This window comes from Antechinus flavipes, chromosome 4 (assembly GCF_016432865.1).
Source record: "Antechinus flavipes isolate AdamAnt ecotype Samford, QLD, Australia chromosome 4, AdamAnt_v2, whole genome shotgun sequence".
In the NCBI taxonomy this organism is placed as follows: domain Eukaryota; kingdom Metazoa; phylum Chordata; class Mammalia; order Dasyuromorphia; family Dasyuridae; genus Antechinus; species Antechinus flavipes.
In genome coordinates, this window is record NC_067401.1 from 481,251,591 (window position 1) to 481,278,771 (window position 27,181).

The 27,181-nt window shown below is 57.7% G+C and overlaps 1 protein-coding gene across 4 annotated transcripts in view; it reads right to left on the reverse strand.

Moving 5' to 3' along the window:
* Nucleotides 1-1,228: 1,228 nt before the first annotated feature.
* SZT2 (SZT2 subunit of KICSTOR complex) overlaps nucleotides 1,229-27,181 on the reverse strand; it is a 66,031-nt gene continuing 40,078 nt past the window's right edge. For 3 of the 4 annotated variants that reach the window (XM_051999957.1, XM_051999956.1, XM_051999955.1), the window contains 32 exons: nucleotides 26,404-26,503; nucleotides 25,896-26,025; nucleotides 25,471-25,623; nucleotides 25,188-25,290; nucleotides 24,824-24,929; nucleotides 24,337-24,448; nucleotides 22,901-23,019; nucleotides 22,617-22,781; nucleotides 20,569-20,653; nucleotides 20,286-20,453; nucleotides 20,022-20,189; nucleotides 19,797-19,942; nucleotides 19,483-19,649; nucleotides 18,932-19,029; nucleotides 18,673-18,805; nucleotides 18,251-18,381; nucleotides 17,963-18,060; nucleotides 17,693-17,869; nucleotides 17,340-17,589; nucleotides 13,444-13,523; nucleotides 12,742-12,867; nucleotides 12,428-12,615; nucleotides 7,822-7,912; nucleotides 7,654-7,734; nucleotides 5,823-5,897; nucleotides 4,723-4,936; nucleotides 4,484-4,640; nucleotides 4,240-4,362; nucleotides 3,649-4,075; nucleotides 3,435-3,551; nucleotides 2,228-2,296; nucleotides 1,229-2,149 (listed from right to left, as the gene is read on the reverse strand). In XM_051999957.1, the coding sequence (XP_051855917.1) occupies nucleotides 2,006-2,149; nucleotides 2,228-2,296; nucleotides 3,435-3,551; nucleotides 3,649-4,075; nucleotides 4,240-4,362; nucleotides 4,484-4,640; nucleotides 4,723-4,936; nucleotides 5,823-5,897; nucleotides 7,654-7,734; nucleotides 7,822-7,912; nucleotides 12,428-12,615; nucleotides 12,742-12,867; nucleotides 13,444-13,523; nucleotides 17,340-17,589; nucleotides 17,693-17,869; nucleotides 17,963-18,060; nucleotides 18,251-18,381; nucleotides 18,673-18,805; nucleotides 18,932-19,029; nucleotides 19,483-19,649; nucleotides 19,797-19,942; nucleotides 20,022-20,189; nucleotides 20,286-20,453; nucleotides 20,569-20,653; nucleotides 22,617-22,781; nucleotides 22,901-23,019; nucleotides 24,337-24,448; nucleotides 24,824-24,929; nucleotides 25,188-25,290; nucleotides 25,471-25,623; nucleotides 25,896-26,025; nucleotides 26,404-26,503 (4,501 nt within the window). In that variant the 3' untranslated portion in view covers nucleotides 1,229-2,005. The other variant, XM_051999958.1, reaches the window with a different exon arrangement.

The following is a 27,181-nucleotide window of genomic DNA, read 5'->3' on the forward strand; positions in this document are numbered from 1 at the left end:
CGAGGCGGCCCCCAAGGCCCTTCAGCTTCTCCCTCCTTTCTTCCTCTTGGCGAGCCCACGGTTTCGGGGATCCTCTCCCTACCGATGACTCATCAGCCTGCCCGGCCTAAGCTCCCTCCGAGCTCCCGATCCGAATCTCCGGTTGGATCCACATGGATCTAGAACTCCGTCCTGTACAAACCCTAAACCCAACATGGTGAAACCTTCCTCTGCCAAACTTCCCTGGCTGCCCCCTCCTCCCGGGCCCCCGCCCCGCGTCCATCTTCCTCTCTCCTTGCAGCCAGTGGTGCCCGTCTTGCCCACACCTCGCAGAGGCCCCTCCTCCCCTCCGCCGTCACTTCCACTTGGGTTCTTCAGGGGCCAAAACGGTCTTCGGGAAGTGAGGGTCTGATCCCGGCCCTCCCGGGAGCAAGTCTGAGACCCGCGTGGCATTCGCAGCCCTCTCCCCTGCTGCCCACACGGGCCTCCCTCTCACCGTTCTAGACTTGAGGGATTTCCCCTGCCTGGAACTCTCTCTCCTCTGCTCCCGGCCTCCTCCGATCCCAGCTGAAATCCCAGCCTCTACAGTAGGGGGTCCCTCCAAGCCGGCGCCCCCCCCCCAGCCTCCATCCCTCTTGAGGCAGCTTGTCTGCGAGTTTCCCAGGAGCCCTCGGTGCCTCTTGTGCGTCCTCAGCACTGAACGAGGCCCCGCTCGGCACGGGACAGGGTGAGCCCGAGCCTCTGCAGAGGGTCCCCGGTAACCGAGCAAGACGCCGCGCTGCTCCTGGGCTCAGGGGTCTGGGGCTCCCTCCCTGGGGCAAAGAGGAGGCCCCTAAGCCAGTCACCCGCGGGGCCTGGGTGAGGGCAGATCTACGCGAGCCCCGGCTTCCTCACCGAGCACGGTCCCCAAGGGAACGCTCTGCGGCTGGGAAGCCTCCGAGGAGCCTCCCCGGCGTCTGACGGGACGGGGAGGGAGGAGAGCTGGCGGCCGGCCCAGGCCCAGAGAGGAAGGTGAGCGGCCACACCGGGCTGGGGGGCCTGTCGGCCCTGCCGGGGCTGATGGGAAGGTAGCTGGTCAGCAACTCCACCACAGAGGCAGGTCTACAAACAAGGTCCCGGGGGCTTAGACCGCAAGCCCGGGAAGGGGAACCAGCCTGGAGGGCAGTTAAGCACCCCCGAGGTCAGGGAGGCGGCTCTTCGGGGGAACGGACCCCTGTGAGAGAACCGAGGCCCACGGGGAGCCGGCTGCTCCTGTCACAGCATTTTATTGGGAGTGTCCAAAACGAAACGTGTCAAGGCAGAACATGAGACAGAGGCGGCGGGGGAGGGCGGGGGGGGGAGGGCGAGTCCGGGATCCTGCCGGGCCTCCAGCGGAAGCCGCTGCTCGCGGGCAGGCCCGTCCCCCCCACCCCGGGACAGCCTCGGCGCTGTCGGGGCGGGCACCTGCTCTGCCCAGAAGGCCCGGCCCCCGGAGTCCCTGTGGGAGTCGGGGAGCACCAGAGGAGTTTCCCCACAGGAGGGCCGAGAGTCGGACCCCATCTCACTTCTGGGGAAACGGCTTCAGGGGCCGAGGCCTGGCCAGGGCAGCCACAGTCACCCCTGCTCCCATCCCCCAAGTGCTTTCCTCCCGTTGGCAACGAACTCAGGAAACTCTCCGAAGGCCAGAAGGGCCGGGGGCCTGCTGGGAGGACCCCATCTGGGGGGAGTGAGAGCCTGGCCCGGGGCCCACGAGGACAGCAGCAGGGGCACCCCTTCTCAGGGCTCTGCTCAGTCTTTCCATTCCTGCTCCCTCCCACGGGGCCCGGCCAAGAGTCAGGGAGGGCCCTCGGTGGCCGGCCCCGTCCCCTCCTGCCCCTGTGGGCTTGGCCGGGGCTCACTAGGTCCAGCCCCCTCAAAGGTCAGCAGAGGGTTCAGCCAGCGCAGGAGCCCAGGGGTCCGGGAGCCCCCGGAGGGCGGCTCAGGGTGGTCAGCTCCAGGGAGGACTCCCCTCCTGGTGGTCGGCAGTCTGGGGAGCACAGCCCCTTTCTCAGAGGAGGCGAGTCCACAGCGTGAAGCAGGCGGTGTTGATGACAGACTCCAGGTGGTGGTAGGTGGAGACCAGCTGGGCAGGGGGGCTCTCGCTGTTCTGGGGCTGAACGGGGAACGGCTCTCGGAAAACCACGGTGAGCGACTGGGGAGACCAGAGTGCGGTGAGACGGGCGCCTGGGAGCCCCTCCCCCCTCCCCCCCCGGGGCCCCCAACCACTCACCGTCTTTCCTGAGTGAGAATCCAGGAACACCAACACAAAGCAGTCGGTGAACTTCTGGTTTAGCACCACCTGGGCGGCGGGAGGGCAAAGGTCACACTGGGCACTCCTCGCACCCCAACCCCCCAGCAGGAGAACGTGGCCAGGAGCCGGCCCCGCTGTTCCCTCCGACTTTCCTTGGACCCCCAGCTCCCGGCCCTTCTCCTCGGGCCTCAGGACCCCGTGCTCCCCCACTTTCTCCATCTCCATTCCGTCTCCCCCCACTGCTGGTGCTCCCCAGGGCTCCTCCCCCGGTCCTCAGGACCGCAGTGTGGACAGCCCCAGACTAGCTCCCTGGCTGATGTCCTGGGGGTGGCTACACCCCTCCTTGGCGGGACCCTGGGCGCCCACTGCCCGTGGGCACATTCCTTGCTCTGATCCCCGTCTCATCAGCTGTGACGCTGGTGACTCTGCCCCTGAGCTTGTGTTCCACTAGGACCTCTAAATCTTCTCCTTCACCCCATCTTCCTCATCTGAATGGCAAGTTTGGGTCCCCACTGAGCACCGGGGGTGATCGCTTCCTGCCTTCTCTCTGAGAGCAGCGCGGCAGCCTAGGGGAGCCTTCGAGGTGACACCGGCTTCGGGTGTCCCCTCTTAGCTGGGGTCTCCCCTCCTCCCCTCCCAGGCACGGCAGGCCCCGCCCTGACAGCCTCACTCTGCCCTGCCCGGCCTCCCCCTCCCTCGCCCACTCTTGGTTGTGGTGATGGCCTCCTCCTAATGGTTCTCCCTCTAACCCACTCGCCACCTAGCTCTGCCCATGTCTCTCCTTTCAGAATCTGCACTGGCTCCCTATTGCCCCAGGAGTGAGCTTCACACTTTAAGCCCTCCCCCTGTGTTCTCCACGTCCATGTCGCATTTCCCCCCCGGCTGTTCCCGGGAGCCCAGAGCTGCCCCCTTGGAAGCCCCAGCTTCAGGACCCTCTCCCCGGGCCGAGCGCCGTGCTCTGCCTCCCCAGAGGAGCCGGACCTGCCAGCAGGGCCGGGTCTGGGTCCAGGCTGCCGTGCCCAGAGGTCCGACTCCGCCTTCAGGCCCTGCTGGGCCCGTGATGTCCGGGCCGAGGCCCAGGGGATGCTGAGCCCCCCTCCCCCGCCACACAGAACATGGCGGCCCATCGGCCCCCGGGCCTGGGAGGGTCTCCCAAGGAGGGGCCTGGCCCTCGGGGGCTCCTCACCAAGTACTGCGTCCCTGAATCCGGGCTCTGGAAGTGGCGGCAGCTCTGGGGGAAGCGGCTCAGGAGGACCTTGACGAGGCTCTGGTACCAGGAGACCGTCATGGACAAGAAGCAGTCCTGGGGAAGGCCGCCAGCTCAGGCCGCTGCCCCCGCCCCCTGGCTCTCTGCTCCCCCCTCCCCCCGGCTCTCTGCTCCCCCCTCCCCCGGGCCTCACCAGCTGGGGGTCGATGTCGCCGATGGACTTGGCGTGCACGGCGCCCAGCAGCTCCTCCAGCTCCGCCAGGGCCAGCCGCCCGCCCAGCCGCAGCCGGTCGGCCCCCGGGGGCTCCAGCAGGAAGAGGCGCTTCCAGAGCGTGTCTCGGCGGCAGTGACTGCCGGCCTGCTGCACCAGCTGGGCCAGCAGCGTCCGGGCCACGGCCACCTCCGCGGCCAGAGGCGGGAACAGGGGGGCTGCTGACCCTGGCTCCGGGGTGACGGGAGACCCCCGTGGTCCTCCCCCCACCTCACCGGGGCCCCCCCTCGACCCACTGGCACCTTCTGGCTCGGAGGCGAGGCGAGGCGACTTCCGGAAGCGGCGCATGTCGGCCGTGAGCCGGGGAAAGAGCTCCCGCTGGCTGGTGAGCACCACAAAGAACTGCAGGCTGGGGGCACGGACACGGAAGGGCAGTGAGGTCTGGCCCAGGGCCCTCCCTACAGGGCGGCCCCCGGCCCCCGGCCCCCTCCCCACAGGGCGGCCCCCGGCCCCCCCCCCCACAGAGCGGCCCCCGGCCCCCTCCCCACAGAGCGGCCCCCGGCCCCTGCTTACCGGAGCACGTGGCGCTCTGCCTCCCCCTGCTCCTCGAAGGGGGCGGCGCAGTGACACACCAGCAGGGACACGTCGAAGTCGTCCTGGTGGCGGAGGCCCTCCGAGTCCTGGTAGACGCCTGGGCTACAAAGATGGCTCCGCGCTAGGCTCTCGCCTCCCGTGGCCGGGGTGAGGGAGGGGCCCGGGCACGGCCCTAACGGGGGCAGCCTCAGGGAGCGAGGCCCCGGGGCTCCGGGGGCCTTACCTGTTCCACACAGACACCAGGGCGTACTCGTTGTGCTCGGGGCCGCCCCCGGGGCGCGCCATGCGCAGCGGCTTCAGGCGGTAGGTGCTGGCGTGGTCGGCCACGTAGTTGTAGAGCTGGTGGGCGGCGATGAGCTGCGTGGGGAGCTCCATGGTCCCTGCGGGGCAGAGGGGACCCGGGGAGTGGCGGCCACGGCCCAGGCCCCCGCGGGGCGCGGCCCGGGCCCGGCCCCCCCTTACCCTGGTAGATGTGGTTGCGGCCAAAGTTGGGGCCGTCGGGGTGGTGCGAGAGGAAGCAGCGCAGGAAGCTGGTGAGGTGGTAGCCCTGGCGCAGGGCCAGGTGGGAGCCCAGCACGTGCTGGTGCGCCAGCCGCAGGTGGAAGTCGTAGCTGAAGGAGTGCACGTGCATCAGGTCCCGGACCTTGTCGCACTCCTCCGTGAAAAGCATGGAGAGCTGTGGGGGGACGGGGGCGACGTGAGCCCGATGCCCCCCCGCGTGGAGGGGAAGGGTCCGAGCTGGGCCTCTGGCCTCTGTGGGAGGAGGGGGAAGGGCGCAGGCAAGGAAGGGGAGGCAGCCTGTGACTGGAGGGGCAGGAGGAGCTCATGGCAAGGGGAGGGTGAGAGGTGGGGGAGAGGGGGTGGTCCGGCACACTGAGCCCTCCCCTGCCTGGGGAGCCTCGGGGCTTTGGAGGGAGGGCGGGAAGGGGGGATGACAAGAGGGGGACCCAACCTCGGACAGGGAGTTGGAGTCGGAGGTTATCAGGCCGAGGAGGGAGAGGAGTCAGGGGCTGCTCACACCCACAGCTGACCCCGGGAGAGGCCCCTGGGGAAAGGTCAGAGGAGAAGCGCAGGTGCTCAGGGACAGAGCCTGGGGTCCTGCGGGCGGAGGGTACGGGCCCAAATGATGCTGTGGGAGGGAACTAAGCCAAAGGGGCCTCCGGGCCTGGGAGTCTTGGACCCGAGCTCCCTGTGGCTCATGGAGGGAAAGGATTCAGAGGAGACAGTAACCGCCCTGGGACGGCTAGGAAAGCGTCTGAGAATGGCCGCTGGCTTCCGGTACCGAGTGCCGGGATAGCCGGGGCTGGCCAGGGCCGCAGCGCGGAGCGAAGGCCTGGCTTTCTCCCTCGGGACCCGAGGCCCGTTCTCTGCAGCGCGGCACCCGGGAAGGGCCTGACTAGCTGTGGGGGCATCTCCCCCGTCCCCGGCCCTCGCTCCGTCTTTGGGGGGCTAAGGCCGAGTCAGGGAAGGGGATCCGCTTGCTCTCCCCGGCCACGCCCCGGTTCCACACCCAGGCAGGAAGCAGAACTTCTCCCTCAGCCCGCCCGCGCCTTCCGCTGTACCTGGGAATTGACGGCCTGGCCCATGGGGATCCGCGAGCACTCCAATGCGTACTGCTTCACACAGAAGTAGCAGCCCTGGGGGAGCCGACGGGGCAGGGGTCAAGGACTAGGTCTACCCCCCACCCCCATGTCTGTCCCCAGTTTTCCGGTCTCACTGCTTCCCAGGGCATATAACTCCCCCTCATCCCGGCCCTGCCCCCCCCCAATCGGTCTGACTCTGGGGGGCTGTTCTTCCCCATCTGTCCCCTCCCCCCACTCACACAGCTGCAACCCCACTTCAGACCCCTTCACCTCCCAGCCACATCCTCTATTTCCAGACATCCTGGACGCAGTCGGCAGAACAATTGTCCAAGACCCGGGGGGTGGGCCCAGGTTGCTCCCCCACAGCACAAACTCTGGCCCAGAACCCCCTTCATGCCCCAGCCCGGCCAAAGGGGGCTACTTCTTCTGCTCCTGCTTCCCTGACTGGGAAATCAGCAGCTCTGCCACGGGGAGGTCCCCCAAGGCCGGCCCCGGCCAAAGCTCTGCCCCGGCTCACTTCGCTCCATCCTGCACCAACCTCCTCCGTTCCCGACCGTGTCCTCTCACGCCCTTACATCTGCCAGCCCCTCCCGGATGCCAAGGCATCCCTGGGCACTCTCCCTGGCACAATTTCTGGAACTCCGCCCCCAGCCTCCCCCCTGCTCCTGCCACCACCCGTCACTGCTGCCTCCTGACCACGTCGATCCCGACCTGTCTATCACCTAGTGCAGAACATGGAGGCCGTCCCCGCGAGGCTTTCGGGGCCCAGCTCCCTGGCGGGAGAGAAGAGGGCCGGGACCGTGCTTCTACAAGGGAATTGCTTGCCTCGTCCCTAATGCCAGCCCGTCCTGCCCTGGCAAAGATGCCTCATGGTGGAACAATTCTTTCGGCTCCCCTGTAGGGGAGGCACGCGGGGTTAAGTGACCTGCCCAGGGTCCCACTGCTAGGAAGTGGTAAGCGTCCGAGGCCAGGTTGAACTCTGCCATCGAGCTGCCCCCGGATACTTCCTCAGAGCGGAACTTTGGGCCCAGAGACACCCGAGAAGTCGTCCCGCCCGAAGCATCAGTAACGGCCACGCTCTCGGCCAGTGGAAGCTCTTTGGCTTCCCTGGGACCTTCAAGGCCTCGGCCCTTCAGCTCTTTCCCGGGCCATCACTCCTGCTCCGGTTAGAGTGAGCGATCACAGTGGACCTCAAGGTTGGCAAAGTGCTTTACACAGGTGACCTCAATCCTCACACCAGTTTGGGGAAGTTGGCGCTATTATCTCCATTTTATAGGTGAGGAAACAGAAGCAGAGAGTCTGAAGGGACTTGCCCAGGGTCACGCAGCTAGGAAGTATTTGAGGCAGGATCTAAACTCAGGTCTCCCTGCTTCTGAGTCCGAGGCTCCATCCTCGTGCCCGCTGGCCGCCCCAAGGGTGTTTCCACACAGGGAAAGGGTCATTTTTGCCTCGTTCTCTCCCCTGGCCTGCAGCATCTTACCAACAGACGTCTTGTCCCGTGCAGCTGACTGTGGGCACCCCCTCCTCTCAGAAGCTCTCCCTGACTGCTGCCCGTCCCTCGATCCGTGGCCCCCTCTCGGACCCCTGCTCACCACCACTCACAATTCCCTCCTCTTTCCCAGGTCTGTGCTAAGTGCTCGGGGCACAAGGTTAGAGGGAAGAGGGCCTGGTGCCCATTTTCTCATAGAGATATAGCCGGGGGCATCTGCAGTGCCCACTCACCTTAGAGGAAAGCCTCAGCCTTCTGTTTGAGGATGGGGGCAAAGTTTGGCCCCAGCTTAGTTCTAAGCAGACCGGACCCAACACTCACCTGGAAAGCCAGTTCCATGAGCACAATGCCCCCGGGCAGTGCCCGCTGCAGATGGTAGGTGGTAAGGGGTGAGCTGGCACTCTGAGGGAGGAAGAGCAAAAAGTGACGCTCCAGGCTGGACCGCCTAGATTCTGCGGGGGATGGAGGTAGGATGGGGGACACACTCACCTTTGGGCTCCCATCCGTCTTGGTCTTGGGACAGGAGAAAGAGCCTCGCCCCTCGGTGCCCAGGACGGCCATGGCCCGGAGCCGGCTGGTGCTGGAATGGAGCAGGGGGTGAGGGTGGCAGAAGTCGGGGAGGTGCATTAGACACCTCCTGACCTCATCACTGGACGGTGGGAATCTCAGAGTGGAGGGACAAGAGGCGGAGGAAGGTACTACGTAGGAGTCAGGCCATGCACCTGGGAAGGGGGCCTGCCCCCCGAAAAGGGACTGCAGCTTTCAGGTCTCGGGGAAGGGTGGCTGCCTCTGGGCCTGGGCAGCAGCAGGGCTGCTGAGGAGACTCTCGAGCAACTGAGCCCCCTCTACTCACTTGACGAAATCAAAGGATTTTAGGTGGAGGCCCTGGCCCTCTTGGGGCTGCTTTTGGAGGAGCCTCCGAGGTCCTGGCCCTTTTGGACTCAGAGTGGCCACATCCCCATCCCTGTGACCGATGTCCTGCCCTCATCTCTATGCAAGCAGGAAAGGATGGGAACCGGCAGGAGCCCACTCTTCTCAACGGCGAACAAGTGTTAGGAAGGGTCTAGACTTGGTCAAGATAGCTAAGCTAGTAGATTGGAGGAATGCCAGAACATTTCCCTAACTCTGGGCAGAGCTCTGACAACGTTTCTCATACTCTTCTTGTGGAAAAGATGGTGAGAAATGAACTGGAAGATGATACAATTAGATGCACTGGGAACTGCTTGGACGGTTCAATGACTTGGATAAAGGCCTGGAGGAGAGAATCTTTAAATGTGCCTCCAACAGTGGTAGGAAGGAGAGTTAACACGAGAGTAAACAGAGTTGTTTACAAAGAGAACACGGCAGGATGTGGGAGAATTTAGAACCAAACAAGAGATAAGAGATTATTATGAGATGTAATATATTAAATTTTACACCAATTATAATGATAATATAATAATAATAAATATATAATATATAAATATAATAATAAATATAATTAAATATTATATTAAATTTAAAAAGTTTTGCATAAACAAAACTAAAGCAGCCAAAATTATAAGGAAAGCAGAAATCTGAGAAATGATTTTTACAGCAAGTATCTCTGATGGAGGCCTCGTTTCTCAAATATATGGAGAACTGAGTTAAATTTATAAGAATATGTTATTCCCCGATTGATAAAAAAATCAAAGGATATGAATGGGCAGTTTCCAGATTAAGAAATCAAAGCTATCTATAGTCCTAAATTGTTACTGATTAGAGAAATGCAAATTAGAACAACTCTGAGTCCAATATCATCCCTATCAGCTTGGCTAATATGATAAAATGGGAAAATGACAAATGTTGGAGGGGATGTAGGGAAATTGGGACACTTACGTACTGCTGATGGAACTGGGAATTGAACTAACCATTCTGGAGGGCAATTTGGAACCTATGCCTAAAAGGCCACAAAAACCCTAACCTCCCCCCCCCTTTTTTTTTTTGGCAAATGTTTACTTTTAAAATTAAAAAAAAAATTATTATAGCTTTTTATTTACAAGTTATATGCCTGGGTAATTTTACACCATTGACAATTGCCAAACCTTTTGTTCCAATTTTTCCCCTCCTTCCCCCTACCCTCTCCCCAAGATGGCAGGTTGAATGTGCATACCCTTTGACCCAGGAATACCACTACTAGGTATATAGACCCCCAAAAAAAATTTTTTTAAAGGAAAGGGATGTATTTGTACAAAAATATTTACAACAGCTCTTTTTATGACAAAGATTGGAAATTGAGGGGATGTCCATTAATAGGGGAATGGCTAAATAGGCTATGGTATACCATTATATAATGGAATCCTATTGTAATGAGGAGGAAGATTTCAGAAAAAACATGGAAAAAAAAAGAGAAAAATTTTTTAAGACTTATGTGAACAAAGGGCAGGTAGGTAGTACAGTAGATAGAGCACCAACCCTGAAGTCAGGAGGACCCAAGTTCAAGTCTAGCCTCAGACACCTCACACTTCCTAGCTGTTGTGACCCTGGGCAAGTCACTTAACCCAATTGCCTCAGGGGGGGGAAAAATTATGTGAACTGATGCAAAGTGAAATGAGCAGAACCAGGAGAACACTGCACATATTAACAGCAATGCTGTATAATGATCAATTGTGAATGACTTAACTATTTTCAGCAATACAATGATCCAAGACAATTCCAAAAGACTCGTGATGGAAAACACTATCCACCTGCAAAGAAAGAATTTTTCACTTTTTTAAAAGAAAGTTTAAAAAAAGATACTTCGACCTGTACTCAAGAGTTCCCCAGCTGTTTCTCTCAAGGTGTCCAGCATCTTTCATCATGGCTCCTTTGGAATCGTCTTGGATCCTTGTCAGAGTAGCTAAGTCTTTCACAATTGATCATTATACAATATTGCTGTTAATTTGTACAATGTTCTCCTGGTTCTGCTCATTTTGCACCAGTTCATGGAAGTCTCTCCAGGCTATTCTGAAGCTATTCTTCTCATTATTTCTGATGGCACAATATTATTCCGTCATGATCATATATCACAGTTCAGTCATGACTCAAATGATGGGCCTTCCCTCAGTTTCCAATCTATACCCCCACAAATGGAGCTGTTATGAATATTCTCTTTCAGTGATACTTTTGGGATACAGATCTGATAGAGGTATTACCAGATCAAAAGTTACGCACAAAAAAAGTAAGCCCTCTGGGTATAGTTCTAAATTGTTTGCCAGAATGGCTGGACTTTTTATTTTTTTGTGTTTGTGGAGGAGTTTTTGGATTTGTTTTTCTTTCACAACATGACTAATATGGAAATATGTTTTGCATGACTGTACACATAACCTATATCAAATTGCTGATCATCTCAAAGAGGGAAGAAGGAAGGGGAAGGGAGAAGAGGAGGGGAGAGAATTTGGAACTCAAAATTTTAAAAATGTTAAAAATTGTTTTTACGTGTAATTGGAAAAAATTTAAATATTGTTGTTTTTTTTTTTTTTTAAAAAGACCATAAAAGCCAAGACATTAAGCTGAATCTGAAATGAAAGAAATATCTTGCATTTGGGTTCAAACAATCAACTTCCTAAGTATAAGATGGTAAACAGAGGCTGGACAGAATGTTGTGTCTGAAAAGAATCCAAGGATGATGGGGTCCCTGGGTGGTGCAGTGGATAGAGCACCGGCCCTGAAGTCAGGAGAACCTGAGTTCAAATCTAGTCTCAGACACTTAATACTTCCCAACTGTGTGACCCTGGGCAAATCACTTAACCCCAATTGCCTCAGCAAAACAAAAACAAAAACAAACAAAAAAAGAATTCAAGAATGTGGGTGGATTGCCACCTTCACGAGTTGCCTGGGCAGTGGTGTTTGAAAACTAGAAATAAGCCAATTGGTTCGTTTGTTCAAATAAATCATTGAAAAATATGGTTAAATATATTTTTAATATATTTAACATGTATTGGACTACCTGCCATCTAGGGAAGGGGGTGGGGGGAGGGAGGGGAAAATTTGAAACAGAAAGTTTTGCAAGGGTCAATGTTGGAAAATTACCCATGCATACGTTTTATAAATAAAAAACTTTAATAAAAAAAGAGAAAGAAAAAGAAAAATATGGTTAAAAAGAGAATTTATTTTTATCTCAAAATAAATCAATGTTGTCTGGGTCTTGCTCCAGGGTTGAGCCATGAGCTGGACCCAGAACTAGAAAAAAAGCAGCACAAGCTTTCCCAGAAGGCCTGTGAGCCAAAAAAAACCAAACATGGAGACAGGGAACAAACAGTGGGTTTGAATCCCAGCTCTATTACTCTGTGTGATCTGGGGGAATGTCACTTCCCTTTTTGGATCTGTTTCCTCCTCTATCAAACAAATGAGTTGGGGTAGAGGAGCCCAGGGTAACCAGATCCAGGACAGAGTTTTCCTCCCTTGGTGTGCTCTGAAGCAGCAATGGGCTTCAGATGTGAAACTGGATCAAGCAAAGGGGCAAGAACTGCTGAGTGGGGCACAGAGAGGTCCCAGAGACATGGGAAGAAAGCCTGTTAGGAGGGCCTAAGTGGGCAAGAATGGGGGGAGGCTAATAAAAAGGGAGAACAGAAGTAGAAGGGGAAAGGGATAAGAAAGGAGGGAGAGGCTGAAAAAAAGTGAAATGAAATGGGAGTCCCAGGCAGGGGTCAGGGATTGGGGGAGCCCATGGCCTCCTTCTCAGTGAGAAGGCTCAGAGTCTCAAGAAGAGCCCATGGTGACCTTCCCTCCCGGCACTGAAGGTCTCAGAGCCTGGCCCTTAAGAACCAGCCGTAGATGGGACACAGAATGGGCAGGGCAGGAGGCCAAGAGGAAAACAAACCACGAATGGAAACAGCAACTTCCCATGGTTGGGAGCAAAGAGCTGGGTCCCAGGATGGTCTGAGACCAAGGAGCAGGGAAGCCGGCAGAAACGGTGCAAAGGCGGAGCATCACCTCACATTGGGGGACCGGGTGAACAATAAACGTTCACAGAGTCCTTCAAACTTGAATTGTGCTGTGGATGTTGACTTATCTAAGACTCAGGATGGAGGAAGGCTTGCCCAGCTAAGCGAGAGTCTCCCTGGGCCGGGGGTGGGGGGCGGGGGAAGAGCCTCACCTGCGTGTCGGTGAGGGGGGCCGCAGCTGCACCAGAATAAAGCCTGTGCTCTGCAGGTACTGGACGTACTGCAGCAGGAAGGTCGAGCTCAGTTCCCAGAGCCACGGCTCCTCTCGGGCCCCAGGGGTGGGCAGCTCTCCAGCCTCCTGGCAGCACGGACCCCCCGACTCATTAGAGCGATGGCGGCGCTGTGGAGAGGAAGGAGGTCACAGTTTCTGAGAGGCCCCAAGGCCACCCTGCCCACTCCCCACTTCCCACACCGGGCCACCTCAGGCTTCCCTCCTCGGGTACGTGGGGAAGGGGGCAGGAATCACCTTTCCCTCAGTGGGTGCCGTGGGCTCAGGGGGTCCGTGCTGCCAGGAGGCCGGGTCGAAGAGCAGAGCAGTGGCACAGTAGTGGACCAGGCGTGAGGACTGCTTCAGGGTTTCCAGCTCCCCAGCCTAGGGAGGAGCATAAAGGTCACTTGAGGCTTCCCAAGAGGAGCCAGACTTAGGGAGAGGGTGACTGTCAGGAAAGAGAGAATTTTTGTGGAAAGAGGCAGGCAGCTGTCCTATCCCAGTGAGGGCTGGACAATCCTCCCAATGTCCACACAAAATCCGTCTCCCTTTTCGTTTAATCCCACAAAGGCCTGCAGGTTTGCTCAGAGCACAAAGGAACAGAAAAGGCCTGGAGCCTGTTCAGCAGGGGCCCAGGATAAGGAAAAATACTGGGAGAAAACATCAGAAAAAAGGACAGGGGGGCTGTTCTGGGAGATGGTAGGGGGAGCCATCCCTGAGCCAGACTGCCAGGAGGAGGGGAGCAGGGGAATCATTTTTTGGCTTCCATGGTATAGGGGAGCCAAGAGATGGAGGCAAGGGGTATCTGTCCCCAGAAGTCCATGGAAGAAAGTAGAACATAAGGGACAAGAGGAGCTGTCTCTAGAGCCCACAAGAGAGAAGAAAGTGGGGCTCAGAGACATCTTGGCCCTTCGACCCTCTCACAGATGGGACCTCACCCCCACGCCCTGAGGTGCTCACACTGATGGGCAGGTTGGACTGGGCCGACCTCTGCTGCCAGGTCACAAAGAGGTTCTCCATTTTCATCTGACGCTCCAGCTCTGGGAGAAGAAGGAGAATTATCTACTGCTTCTTTCATAACCAATCGCTAGATCTTAAAGGTGACAGATGCCTCAGGGGCCGAGTGGTCCAACTTCTCCCTACCAGTGGCCATGGGGAGCCCCCAATACCCAAAGGGGGCCCAATCTACTCTGGACATCAGCCACTCTTCAGCTCACAGGTACTGCTGCCCTCTGAGACCACACAGAAGGCGGATTCCTCCTTCTCGTGACACCTCTTCCATCTAACCTCCCTACGGTTGTCCCACAGGCCTGAGTGACCACGTGACTGACCCTGCTCAAGAAGCCTCGGTGAAATCAGAAACAGTAAACCAAGGGGACTCTGCACAGCTAAATAACATGATAACAAAACTCATTTAGGTGACCAAAAGCTCTAGGGTCTCAAAGGAAACTGAAAAAAGCAGGACTACAGGAAGAATCTCACTTCGAGAACTGACCTTGAATTAGAAAGCAATAATCATTTTGCTTACTGGTCCTGCACTGTCCCCACTTCCTATCACTAATGGAAAAGTAGCTCAGTGAAACATATTGGATAAACAAGGGTCACAAATGAACCCGAAAACATAAAATACTTGGGAGAACGACTTATTTGACATCAACAGCTTGCTGTTCAGTCGAGTGAGCTGGAAAATGGGTTGAGAACAATATCTTACAGTACGTACTCTGATGAGTTCATAATGGCTATGACCTTTGAATGTTTTTTAAAAATTAGAAAATAATAAGAAGAGGTCCCTTTCACAACCATAACAAACAAGGAATAGATAAGATGGGTCACTCTGATGACAGGAAGTTACTTAATGTTTACCTCCTGCGTATTTATTTAATCTGTATGCTGGCTATTTTCCAACCAGTAGAATATAAGTTATTTGAAGGCAGGGACTATCATATTCATCATTATGCACCCAGAGTCTAGCAAAGGGCCTTGTTACAGCAGATGCAGAACCATACTTCTGAGCAGACCTTTGCTGGCAAGGCGAAGCTTTTCAGGACACTTCAGATTTGCCACAGCTTTCCTTCCACGGCTGCAGTCACCATCTGCAGCGATCTCTGAGCCCAAGAATATAAAATCTGACTCTGCTTCCATTTCTTCTCCCCGTCTGTGCCAGGAAGTCATGGGACCAGTTGCCAAGATTTTAGTGTTGTTTTTTTTTTTAATGTTAAGCTCATGCCAGCTTTTCACTCCTTTCATCCTCATCAAGAGGCTTCTTTCCTCTTCTTCATTTTCTGCCATGAGAGTGAAAGCATCTGCATATCTGAGATGGCTGTTATTTTTTCTGGCAACTTTAACACCAGCTTTTGAGTCATCCGGCCCGGCACTTTGCATAATGTACTCTGCATACAAGTTAAATAAATATATACAGCCTTGTCGAGCTTCTTTCCCAATCCTTAAGCCCATTAAGAGTTGCATGTTCAGTTCTAAGTGTTGTTTCTTGGCCCGCACACGGGTTCTGTAGGAGACGAGTCAGGTGATCCGGAAGTCCCATCTTGCCACATTTGGTGGTGATCCACACCATTGATGATTTTGGTGTATCAATGACGCAGAAGCAGGTGGCTGTTTCTGCGTTTTTCCTGCCACTGCCTTGCTTTCTCCATAATCCAGTGAACGCTGGCGGTTTGGTCTCTAGTTCTTCTGCCTCTGTAACTCTTGGTTCACAAACTGCTGAAGCTCGGCTTGCAGAATCTTCACCTCGCAGCGTGCGAAATGAGCCCAGTTGTCCAGTAATTTGGACATGGCACCGCCCTTCTTTTGGATCGGGATCTTTTCCAAGCCAGCGGCTGCTGTCGAGGCTTCCAAATTTGCTGGTGTATCGAGTGCAGCGTCATCTTCCAGGATTTCAAACCGCTCAGCTGGGGTTCCACCCCTCCCCCGGGCACCGTCGCAGCGCTTCCCAGGGCTGCTTGGCTGGCTCTGAATCGGTGAGCACCTGAGGTGCGTTTTTCCTTGTCTCTGCACCAGGTTCACAAGCTCGGCGACACCGCTTGCTCCCCACTCTCACTCATCCCATGCAGCCAATCTGTGGCCCAGCCTTGTTTGATCTCCAGAGCATCTTCTCCACAGCCACGTCCCTAAGCCCCCTCGCCTCTCAGAGCGGCTACTGCCATGACGTCCACACTGGGCTCCCTGGCTCAACCGCCCCCCTACTCAAATCTATCTTCCACGAGCTGCCGGTGATTTTCTGAGGAGGAGGATACGATCACGCCATCCCCCGACTCAACAGGCTCGAGTGGTCCCCGCAGCCCTGAGGGCAAACAGCCGGTGCCCGCTCGCTCCCTGGCACGGAATCTCCTTTGGCCACACTGTGACTGCTCGGTTCGGCCTCCTCGCCGCGCTCCTCGGGCGGTGTCCTCTCCCACTGCCGTGCCCCGGCGTCCCCCCGCCCAGAATGCCATCTCCCAGCGCCCTTCTGCAGGAGGCCTTTCCTGGGCCCTGGCCGCCCCACCAGCAGCGTTCCTTTCCTCCCTCCCGTGTCCTCGGGTTTGATTGTCGTTGCTCAGGTCGCCCTCCCTTGGAGAGCTCTGGCTCGAGGCGCCCTTTTCCTTCCTGTGCCTTCGGCTCTGCCCCTGGAGCAGGAGAGCTCCCGCTTCTGGGGTCCTGATGGTGGGGAGGTGCCTCCCTCACCCGCTCTGCCCCGGTTCCAGCAACCCTGGGAGACACGGGCTTCTCGCTCCCACCTTCTATGGTGCCGCCGCCGCCGAGGGTCAGAGCCAGCTCTGACCGAGGGTCTGCAGCAGGACGTGAAGCCAAGTCTCGCTGCTTCAGTCTCCCCGCGGCCTGCCCAGGCGCCTCTGCTTATCCTCGGGCCACGTTGGCCCCCACTGGTCCCAGGGGTCCTGCCTCTTCAACCCTGCTACTGAGACCCAGATGCAGAACAGGACTGACCACTGCTTGTCCCTCTGTCAGGAAATGAAGAGCTTTAGAGCAAAGGTGGTGGGTGCGGGGTCATGGGTCAGTGCCAAGGGAGGCCAGGGTTCGAATCCTGCCTCTGATAAAGCCACAGGCAGGTCACGGCCTCATCTGTAAAATGGGCTCACATCAGGTCCCCTGCCATTGTGAGGTCCCCGCAGGCCGCTCACCGTTGTATTTTGAACTCTTGTCCCCAGGAGCCAGGGCTCCGGATCCCCTGCCTTTTCTGGATTCTGTGACTGTTTCTGAAGCGTCACTGACACCGTCTGACTCAGGACCCCCAGCACCGTAAGGAGAAAAGCTGGGGGAGCCTGTGCCAGGCCTCGTCACTCGTCCGTCTCCATCCTGGTGAGGTGGTGGGGGTTGCTGGGCTCTCCCCTTCCCCTCTGCTCCCCCAGCCTCCCCAGATCTTCCCCTTGACCTCATCACCCCAAGGCTGGCCACCGTGCCAGGCTCGATGCCCACTCTTCAGTGCCAACCTCTCAGCAGAAAACACAAGTTTCCTTCCCTGAGCTTCCGGCCCAATCTGGAAACCCTCCTCTCGCTCTCAGACTCCATCTCCCAGCATGCTCGTTCCCCCCCGGCCGCTCCCTTCCGAAGGAGCCCCTGGCTTTCACCAGGCCGCGCGGTGAGCTGGCCCTAACGCCCCCGGTGGGAGTGCGTTCTCGGTGCCAGGCCCTGAGCTAAGCACTGGGGAGGGAAGAAAGCTTCATCACCCTGGCAACTCTCTCCAGCTTCCTGCACCGCCTGGGTCCCCTCAAGCCCCAGAAACAGCCAGGCGGCTCCTCCCCGGCTCTCGCTCCTGGCCCTCGACCCCAACCCTGGCCTCTGTCCGGCTCCATCGGTCCTGACCTGGCCTCCCCCATTCCCGCAGGCCCCAGACACAGCCCCACCTCTTCGTTCCGCAGTCTTGATCTCCAGGAACTGCTGTCCGTGGTAAGTGACGGGGTCTGGGGGGCGGGGGGCCGGGCCGGGCCGGGCGGCAGCGATGTCCCTCAAGGCCTCGTCGAAGGGCATGGTTTCAGGGGCCAGGCCCGGCCCTCCCCGAGAGGAGCTGCTCAGTCGTTCCCTGCTTGGCGGGGGGCCGGGGCTCCGGATGAGGGCCTCAGCCTCCAGAGACGGGATCAGGAAGGGGTTGGGCTCCTGGAAGACGCCGGAGTTAGGGGCCAGACGTGCCCTCCCGGTGCCCTGCCCCCACCCCAGCCATTCAGTCTGAGAGCCGGGATGGAGGAAGAGGAGGGGTCACCTTGTCGTCGTGCCCAGGGCAGTCCAGGTGCCCGTAGTGGTGGAACAGGCCGAGCTTCTGGCTCAGCAGGCAGTGGACGAGGTGGGCCCGAGCATTCTGCCACTGTAAGAGGCGTCCCAGGGCACGGCCGAGGGCCCCTCCGAGGTCTGGAGCCCAGTTGTAGGTGAGCAGCTGCAGCTGGAAGCACAGGTCGGGGGAGGCACAGGTCAGGGGGGCACAGGTTGGAGGGCACAGGTCAGCTTGGCCCCCCCTTAGCAGGGCGCTCCTTACCTTGGTGTCCATAACCCGGAGAAGGAAGAGTCGCTGTCGGGGGGCATCCCGGCCAGAGCCTTCAACGCCGGGCTCGAAGCGCTGCATGGCTTTGGGGGCTGGGGAAGGAGGGCATTAGAGGGTGAGGCTCTGTCTTTGACCCACAGAGGGCCCAGTTCTTCCCTACTGGCGCCCATCGCGTCCCCCTCCGCCCCCGTCTCTCTGCTGACTCTGCGCCCCCAGCAATGCTCAGCCTGTCTCCTATGGGCCTGGGCCCCCCTCCCCCCACGGACAAGCCCGCGCCCTCACCCTGTTGGGTGGGCCTCCGCCACTGGGAGAAGTTCCTTCCCAAAAGCAGCAGATGGCGCTCGGCTCCGGGACGGGGCGGGGGGTGCAGCTGAGCCACGGAGCAAGGGGTGAAGATGACAGGCTCTGGCCCCCTAGAGAGTCACAGGGAAGGGCTGCTCTGAGGGAGCCTGAACAACACGACGGGACCCAGGACCCCCTCTTACTGGGCAGAGATGTGGAGCCCTGGGCCCGGGAGGCCTGAGCTCACCCCCAGCCCCGAGGGGCTTCACCAGGCACGGCACGGAACCGCCGACTGCCTCGCTTTCCTTACTTGTAAAATGGGGAACCTGCCTCCCGGGCCGATGCTGGAGGCTGGAGGGCAGCGGGCACTGCCGGACCCCTGCGAGTTTTCTCCCTCGTGCCCCCGCCCCGGCCCCACTCACGGCTGCTGCTCAAACATGCGGACACTGGTGTCTCCTGCCAGCGAGGCCACGAGTGAGATGGTCTCGGTGAGAACGGAAGGGAGAAGGAACCGGGAAACCATGTGCGTGGAGCTTCCAGAAACGGAGGGACAACCTGGAAGGCGGAAGCGCGGGCACAGGTCAGTGGGGGCGGCCGAGCAGGGGGCAGAGCGGCCAGGGTCGGCCCTTTGGGGGGGGGGGGTGCGACGGGAGGCGGCATCAGAGATGACCACGTCCTCACCGAGCTGAGCCATGAACTCCATCCAGCGCAGAGCGACTCGCGCGAACCCCGGATGGAGGGCGCCGGCCTCGCCTTCCTCCAGCTGCACAGCCCTGCGCCTGGGGAAGAGAAGCAGCCGCAGCTGAGCCTCCCAACGGCCGGGCCGAGGGCGTTCCCGGACCCCGCGACTCTGCTCAGGCGAGCATGCACCACACGCCGGAGGACGAGCCGCGGGGGGTCCTCGGGCCTCCGTCACCCGCCGTGCCGCCTAGTGGCGTCTCCTTTTTGCCTCCCACAGCACACTCTCCTTACTCTCCCTCTTGGGGGGAGGGGACTGTTTGGGGGGTGGAAGGTCACCAAGGAGGCACTCGCACGCTCAGGGAGAGACCCTCCCCACTGACGGGCGGTGCCCACGGAGGCGAAGCCGCCGCTCGCGGCAGAACAGGAAGCCGAAGGCTGCCGTCTGGGACAGGGGGGGCCGAGGAGCCCTGGTGGGCCGGACGGCCCGGCCTAAAGTCGGATCCCGTTAGCAGCAAGTTGCCAACCCCAGGCCCTCCAGCTCCCCCACACACCTGTGGCCCTGGGCCCCCGGCTCGGGGGCTGCTGTCCGCTCCGGTCCCCCTGGGGGCCGGATACTCTCAGTTTTGTGGCGCCTCCGTCCCCGGGTCTCTTCTGACTTTTCCAGGACGATGTCGTCTGTGGTCTTTGGGGAGCCAAGGTCCCCACATTCAGCTTTACTCTGAAGGGAGTAACAGCCATGGGTGGTGAGAGCGGGAGACCCCTCCCTGCCTCTTCCTTGCCCATTCCAGAGAGGAAGCAAGCCTGAGGATACTGGAGGGACAGGGAGGAGAACGCGCCATCCCCCCTCCGCCTCCCCCGCCCTTACCAGCATATCCCAGAAGCTGCGCCGGCCCATTTTGCTCGGGGGAGTGACGGGCTCGCCTGGGCTCGGGGCTGGTGGGAAGGGGAGAGGGGAGGAGCTGGCCAGGTCCCCCGGACTCTTGGGCTCCAGTGAAGCACTCCTCGGGCTCCCTGGGGACAGCAGACAGGACAACCTTCAGGCCTCTGCCCCTCCCCCGGGGCCGGAGCCGGTCCCAGGGCGGGGCCCTACCTGGCAGGGTCTCCTCCACACACAGAGGGGCCGGCAGCAGCCGGAGCTCCATGACGGCGTCGGCCAAGGCGTGCCGGGTGGCCCCGCGCAACTTCTCTTCCAGCTGGAGGCGGCTGATGTTCCCCTTCTCCCATATGTCCAGCCGCAGCTGCAGGTCCCGGCCCTGACCTAGGGGCAGGGAAGGTCGGGGGTCTCAGCCAAAGCCGAGGCCATCCCCGGGGCCCCCCCTTCCTTCTCCCCCACAGTGGTCTTCTTGGGACCTACCTGCAGCAGCTCCGGGCGGTGGGGCGGGGCAGCAGCTGACCTTGGTAAGACTCTCAAACTCGGTCTCCTGCAGCAGGGCCGGGGGGCCGGGGGAAGCAGGGGGCCAGAGCCCCAGAGAGATGGGAGCCCCTGCCTCATCCATGAAGGACAGCGCGATGCAGGCAACGCCTACGCAGAAAGGGCTAAGTGGTTGGAGTCTCCAGAGAATGCCCTGCCCCCCTTCCCTCAGCCAACATCAGGGACCCTCCCCAGCCCCCCAAGGCTGCCATCCGAGAGTGGGTACCTTTTCCCCCTGTGCCTTGGCCACCGGGCTTGTTGTAGAGGTAAATATCGGAGTCAGGAAGGCCACTAGGAGGGTGGAAAGGATGCTGAGGAAGAACAAAGCTCAAGATGAAGTCAGGCTGACTCCTGGGAAGGCAGGTTCTAAGTCCCTTCCCCAGAAGTACTTACTCAGTGAAAAGAGATCCCTCAAGTTCAGGAGAGAGAGAGGAGGGGCAGGAGGGGCAGGAGGGCAAAGATCTAGGTGGAATGGCGTCTCTGCCTCCCCTCGCCCAGAGCCCCAGAGGGAAGACCATGACTGCTGGTCACTTCCACACCGTCCTGCTCCTCCGGCTCCTCGGAGGGCTGGTCTCCGGGGGAGCATCAGCTCCCTGGGGATGGCACATCTGGCTCACTTGTACCTGTACCCCACGGGCCCGGCACCTGTCTGCTCATAGGAACTGCCTAATTAGTGGATGTGCCGGGGGAGGAACAGGGCAAAGAAACTGGTGGGAGCCCACAGGGAAGGCAGGAAAGGGAGGAAGGAGAGAAGGAGATTCTAAGCCTGGCCAAGGGCGCCCCAGAGTAGTGACCGGGGGCTCTCCCTGACAAATGCAGGGCAGGATTTCCTGACTTGCTTTTGAGATAATTTAGCCTTCAAAAGGTGAAGGAACAAGCGAGAGACAATGACATCCTGGCAATATTCTCCCTGACAGAGAAGAATGAGTAGAGACGGTGTGAACCCTGAGAAGAGATGGCTCCATCCATCCTAGGATGAAAGTCTGCCACGCGCCCAATCTGGGAGGAAGGTTGGGGACGGGCTCAGGGAGGAAGATGAAGGCCAGGAAGGAAGGGAAGATGCTGAACAAAGGAAATCTGAAGACACAAAGAACAAGCTCAAGAGCAAGAAAGCCTCACAGTTTTGGAAGAGACTGATGCTGCTGCATAGGGTTCTCAGCAGCCAAGTTCAATTTCTAAAAGAAATGTCCAGAAGACAGAAGTGAGGCCGGGCCAGGGAGAAATCTACAGGGGCCTGGACAGTGTGAGGAGAAAGGCTAAAGCCAGAATGGGCCGAGGCTGCTGAGGGAAGAAGCCATGGACAAGAAAAAGGTTTTTTTGTAGTTCCCTTCAACAAAGCGGTGGTTCAGGCCAGTTCCAATGGCCTTGTGATGGAGAGAGCCGTCTGCCCCCAGAGAGAGGACTGTGGGAACTGAGTGTGGATCACAACATGACCTTCTCATTTTTTGCTGTTGTTAGCTTGCTTTTTTTCTTTCTTTATCTGACTTTTCTTGTGCAGCATGTTATTTGTGAAAATATGTATAGAAAAACTGCACATGTAACATATATTGGATTACTTGCTGTCTGGGGCAGGGATGGGGAAAAGGGAGGGAGAAAAAAATTTGGAACTCAAAATTTGAACAAATAGATGCTAAAATTTGTTTTTATATGTAATTAAGGGAAAAAATAATTTCTTTCTAAAAAGAAGTATGTGTCAAGTCTTACATTTGGCATCAAAAAAGTCCAGGATGGAGACGAGGGCGAGGTTAGAGAACATAGTCTGGAAAAAGGCCTTGGGGCTCAGTTCACGTCAGCAGGGCAGTGAAGCAGTAAAAAGCCCTCACGAGTGCGGGGTCATGTTTCCAGAATAGAGAGAGGATTGTCCCGCTGCCCTTGACCTTGTTCAGAGGCTGCCTGGAGCCCTGTGGTCAGGTCAGATGGCAGAGCAGGAAGGACACCGATAAGCTGGCAGAGGGTGAGCGGGACAGGGTGTGCTGACCATAGAGAAGACTGCCTGGAGCATGGGGGAGTTGGGATGCAAACACTGTCTGCTAGTGCAGGAAAGGCTGCCTTGTGGAAAGCTATCCCTGTATGGAAGGGGCTGCCTCAGAAGGAGACGGTTTCCCCTCCTTGAGAGCCATCAGGCAGAAGCTGGACACTCCAATGTAGGGCCTTGGCAGAGGGCCTTGGTGTGTTGGAATCAGCAGCTGCTGAGGTACCATGTGCGCCTAGGGCCCCCCGGGGAGCAGACGGGCACACACCAGAAGCCTGCCAAGCAGACAGCTGTCCCCTCACCTGGAAGTGGTGGCGACTGTTGCTGTCTGTATACTTGGGCGAGTGCAGGAAGATGAGCAGATTCTGTCGCAGGTACCAGGCCAAGGCCGGGAGCCAGGGCCGACAGGTGGGGGGCAGCACCAAGTGGAGCACCTCTGAGGGGGGGCTTCCTGGGGGCTGGATGAACTGAGAGAGCAGAGCTGGAGGTGAGCCTGGGCAAGGATGGGCCTCAAGGCAGGACGTCGCGGGGCCGGGGCAAGGACGAGGAAGCCCAGGGGCACTAGAAGGGGCCCACGGCCCTTTACCTCAACGTCAGCAGGTGTGAGTTTGCAGTTGCGCACGAGCATGACAGTGATGATATCCAATGTGGCCTCATCCAGGCGCCGCCGCAGGGCGCGCACCAACTCCTCTGTGATCTCGGGGCCTGTGGACACAACCCCCCCAGAGCCAGGACCCATGAAAGACCTATACAATCAGGGCGAATTAAAATAAATTTTAAAAAAGAAGCCAAGGCTAGAAAAGACGGTTTTGAACCCTTCATGTGGGGCCTCTGCTTCATCCTCCCATCTCCTCTTAGATGTGGGCAGCGTGAGACCAAATGATCTTTAACCTTTCTCTCTTTCATGTCTACCTCTGGAGCCTGAAGAGGTTCCCCTCAGGAGAATGTGAACTCCTTCCTCAAGGGTAATGGGGAATGGCTTTTTGTTTTGACCCTGCACCCTGAGAGCAGTGCTTAGTTTTATACACTGGCCAGGCTGAGACAGAGTAGAAATGCTGTCTTAGAGGCACTAGAGAGCCACTGATGATTCTTGAGTAGGTGGAGCTTCACAGTCAGGCCCGTGTCCTAGGGGGAATATTTTAGCAGCACGTAGAGCAGACTAGAGACTGGCCACAAAGAAGCCAATGAGAAAGCTTGGTGGGAAAAGGGTCTATGAGCACATTTCCACTTGATGTCAAGAAAAACTTGCTCACAATGAGAGTGTCCAAAGGGCACAACCTGTGGCATGGTGGATCAAGCAGGGGGCAGTCAATGGGAAGAAAAGGCATATGCTCAGATTACTGCTGTGATTCTTCCTGGCTGTGAGACCCTGTGGAAATGACTTAAGCTTTCTGAGTTTCAATCTCCTCCTTGTGAGCAAGGATATCCCCTCAGGGTTGTGAGGCTCACATAAGGTATAAAGCATCAAGGCATGAGCAGAGCTAGCCAGGGGCCAGGACAGGCTCCTTCCAAGAGTAGGCTTGGAGGCCTGAGTTGGGGCCGGGGAGGCTGCTGCAGGCCCTCAGCATGGACAGAGGAGAGAATATGGAAGAGGCCAGGAGGTGGAAGAGGGAAGACGGCTCTAGACATGACGGAGAGAAGCGGGCCAGGAGTGGGGATGGTACCCAGGCAGGGAGTAGCGCTCCCTGCTCAGCTCCCCTCTCAGAGCCAGGAGTTCCTGACCAGGCCCCCATGGCAAGGAGCTCCCAGACTTCCTGAGACCTCCCACATGCTGACACAGAGCCAGACACTCGATTCTGTAACTTCCAATCCCACCCTCCTGGCCCAGCCTCCACTGGCAGTATGGCGACGGTCCTGCAGACACTGAACGCGGCCACCTTCCCCCTCCTCCCCTTGCTCTCTCTGCTTGAGGCCAAGGACACGCATGTGGCTGCCATCCATCGAACAGACTCCTAGTGGTCTGTCTTTCCTGACTTGGTCACTAGCAATGAAGACTGCCCCTCACAAGTCCGTAGGCCTCACCTGCCTGACCCACACCATGCACTAGTAGTTGAATGTGCCGGTCAACCTGGCCCACAGGACGGGCTGTCTCCGAGCTCCGACTGGAAGCCACTTCCAATGGAGATCGAGGACCCTGTGCAAGGAGAGGATAGGAGGATTGGGGGCGGTTAGGGAAGAGATATAGAGGCAAGGAATTATAGTAGTGGAGTTGGGACTTAGAGTAAGAGGGAAGCTCCAGGGTCATAGAATATCTTGTTCAAGCTTAGAGAATGAGTAAGTAGCAGTCAGGATTTGAACCCAGGTCCTCTGATTCCAAATCTAGCAGGCACCATTATTACAAATGGTTTTACAAATGACAAAACTGAGATTCCAAGCTGTTAAGTGGCTTGTCAAGGGCCCTGCATTTCAGATGTGGGGAGATTTCAACCCAGACTTGCCTGGCTCCACGCTCAAATTCTCAGACAAGCAAACTGACCGGTAATGCTGGGGGACAGGGGAAGGGACTTGCCGAGGCCTCCTCAGGGCAGATGGGTTCCTGGCTTCGGGAGAGGGCGAGGGAGGGGGGCAGAGCATCCCCATCGAGGAGCTTCTCACTGCACGATGTCTCCAGCAGTCTGCAAGGGGAAGACACTGGAAGTGAGTGTACACACCAGCCAAGGCCGCTCCCTACACCCTGTGCTTGCTACCCCACGGTAGCCTGCTCCCCACTATGAATGAGTGTACATACCGGCCAAGGTCATTCCCCATATCCTGTGCTTGCTACCCCACGGTAGCCTGCTTTCCATTGGGGGTGAGTGTATACTAGCCAAGGCCATTCATCAAACCCTGTGCTTGCTACCCCACGGCAGCCTACTCCCCACTGCTGCTCCTACCGGAGGTAGTAGACGGCTCGAGTAGCTCGCTCTTGGTACACAAACATGTTCTTCCTGTTCACCACCGAGAAGGCGTTGAGCACCGAACGAAGTGCCTGGATGGCTATGGGACAGCCAGGGCTCAGTGAGGCAGCCAGGACCCCACACAAGAGGCTGAGCAAGACTGAGGAACCAGCTGATTTCGCCCCCCCCCACCCCGCTTCCCCCAAGCACTTTGACACCATACCCTTCCCCCCAACTGGGGCCACCTGCCCAGGGATATCCCTTGCCCCAGGTCTCCTACCTCGGGACACTCCCATGCTGGGTCCCATCTTGAGTCGTGAATGGACACGGATCACGGTTCCCCAAACAACATTGCAGGAGAAGTGTCCCGGCACAAATTGCATAGTGGCCGCCAGGTAGCCACGGGGGGGACAACTCTCATCAGCAGCATAATCTGTGGACGGTGAACACTTCCGATCAGAGCTATCCCTAGCTCATCCCCAACACACATGGCCAGACTCCTAGCCCCATCCACAGAGCAGGTCTCAGATAGCGGAGCCTCTTACTTTCTGGGATGGGCAGAAATGCATCCCACATCCTGGGATCAGTTTCTCAGTGTCACTGGAAAGTACAATTCAATTTTTTTGGGGGGAGGGTATCTCAGACCCTCATCAACACTGAGCAGAAAGACTAACGGATGAGGGAGATGGGACCTCAGGCACTTACCGTCACTGGGCAGCAGGGTCCGCTGGCGGGGATGAAAAGGGGTCTCACTCCGCCACAGATCCTCTTCACTTTCAGCCACAAGCAGGGAGTTACAGACATGGCTGTCATGGAGGTCTTGAAGAAGCAGCCGCTGGGGAAGAGAGGGTGAAAAGTCAGAAAATTAAAAGGCCTGTCAATCAGGCCCTGTAGCCATGCAGCCAAACAGATGTTCTGGGCTCCCTGAACAGTCTGGGGTCTTTGCCAGACATCAACAGTGTCCCAGCCCACCCAGATGCAAACAGAAATTCCTTTTACAACTCTCGACCTGACCCAATAGGTCAGGCCAGGCCAGTTGACCTCAGAGGTCTATGACTCAAGGTACCGAGGGGAGAGCAGGTTTGAAGTCTGCAGAAAGGAAAACTCACCTGCCTAAGTGAGCCCACATGCACGTGCAAACACTCACATGTACATGTGCAAACACACACATGTACATGTGCAAACACACACACACACCACCACCCTCCCTCACCTGATTGACCTCCCGGCAGATCTCTCCAACTTTCTTTGCTAAGAGCTGCTGCAGCTGCCGGCACTCGGCACCCGGGCCGCTCTCATCCCGACTGAGGCTCCTGGAAGGGGGTAAGATCCGTGGGCAATTAGGAGAAGTGCTGAATTGAGTCAGACAGATACGTTAACGTGGGGAAGGAGCTCAGGGGTGGCCTTCACCAGCAGGAGTCATGGGGAAAAGCAGGATGGGCTCAGAAAAACTGTGCCAACTAAAAACAACTGGTCAGCTCAGGAATATCATGACCATGGGCCACAGGTTGGACTGGGTTGGCCAGAGCAGAAGGGACCAGAGTCCCCTTGGCTACGGCCGCCAGCTGACCTCTTCAAGACATAACAGGGAACCACTCAACTGAGATGAAACTGGGTCCTTCTTTTCATTTGTGCTTACTCTGGGCCCACAAATGAGGAACCGAGTTTCCTCAGAGTTTGCATTTGTTCATTCATGGGAACATATAAGTGCTGCCTGGAGCAAGACTATCTTCCCAATATTAGGGGGGAGGGGAGCTGTCACCATTGGCCTAGCAACTGAAACAATAGCTTCAGGACCCATTCTCAGTGGGATGGGGAGTGATGGTTCCACACTGGAATGACACAAGGACCCCCTGTGGTTCATTGAGGGGGGGAAGGATATGGAAATTGACGAGGGTGGATTGTAGGAGTTTATCAAAGGGTAACAAAACCTCAAAAGGGTGATGTAGGGGCCCATTGAGGACTATGGGTGAGGACAAGGGGTGAGCAGC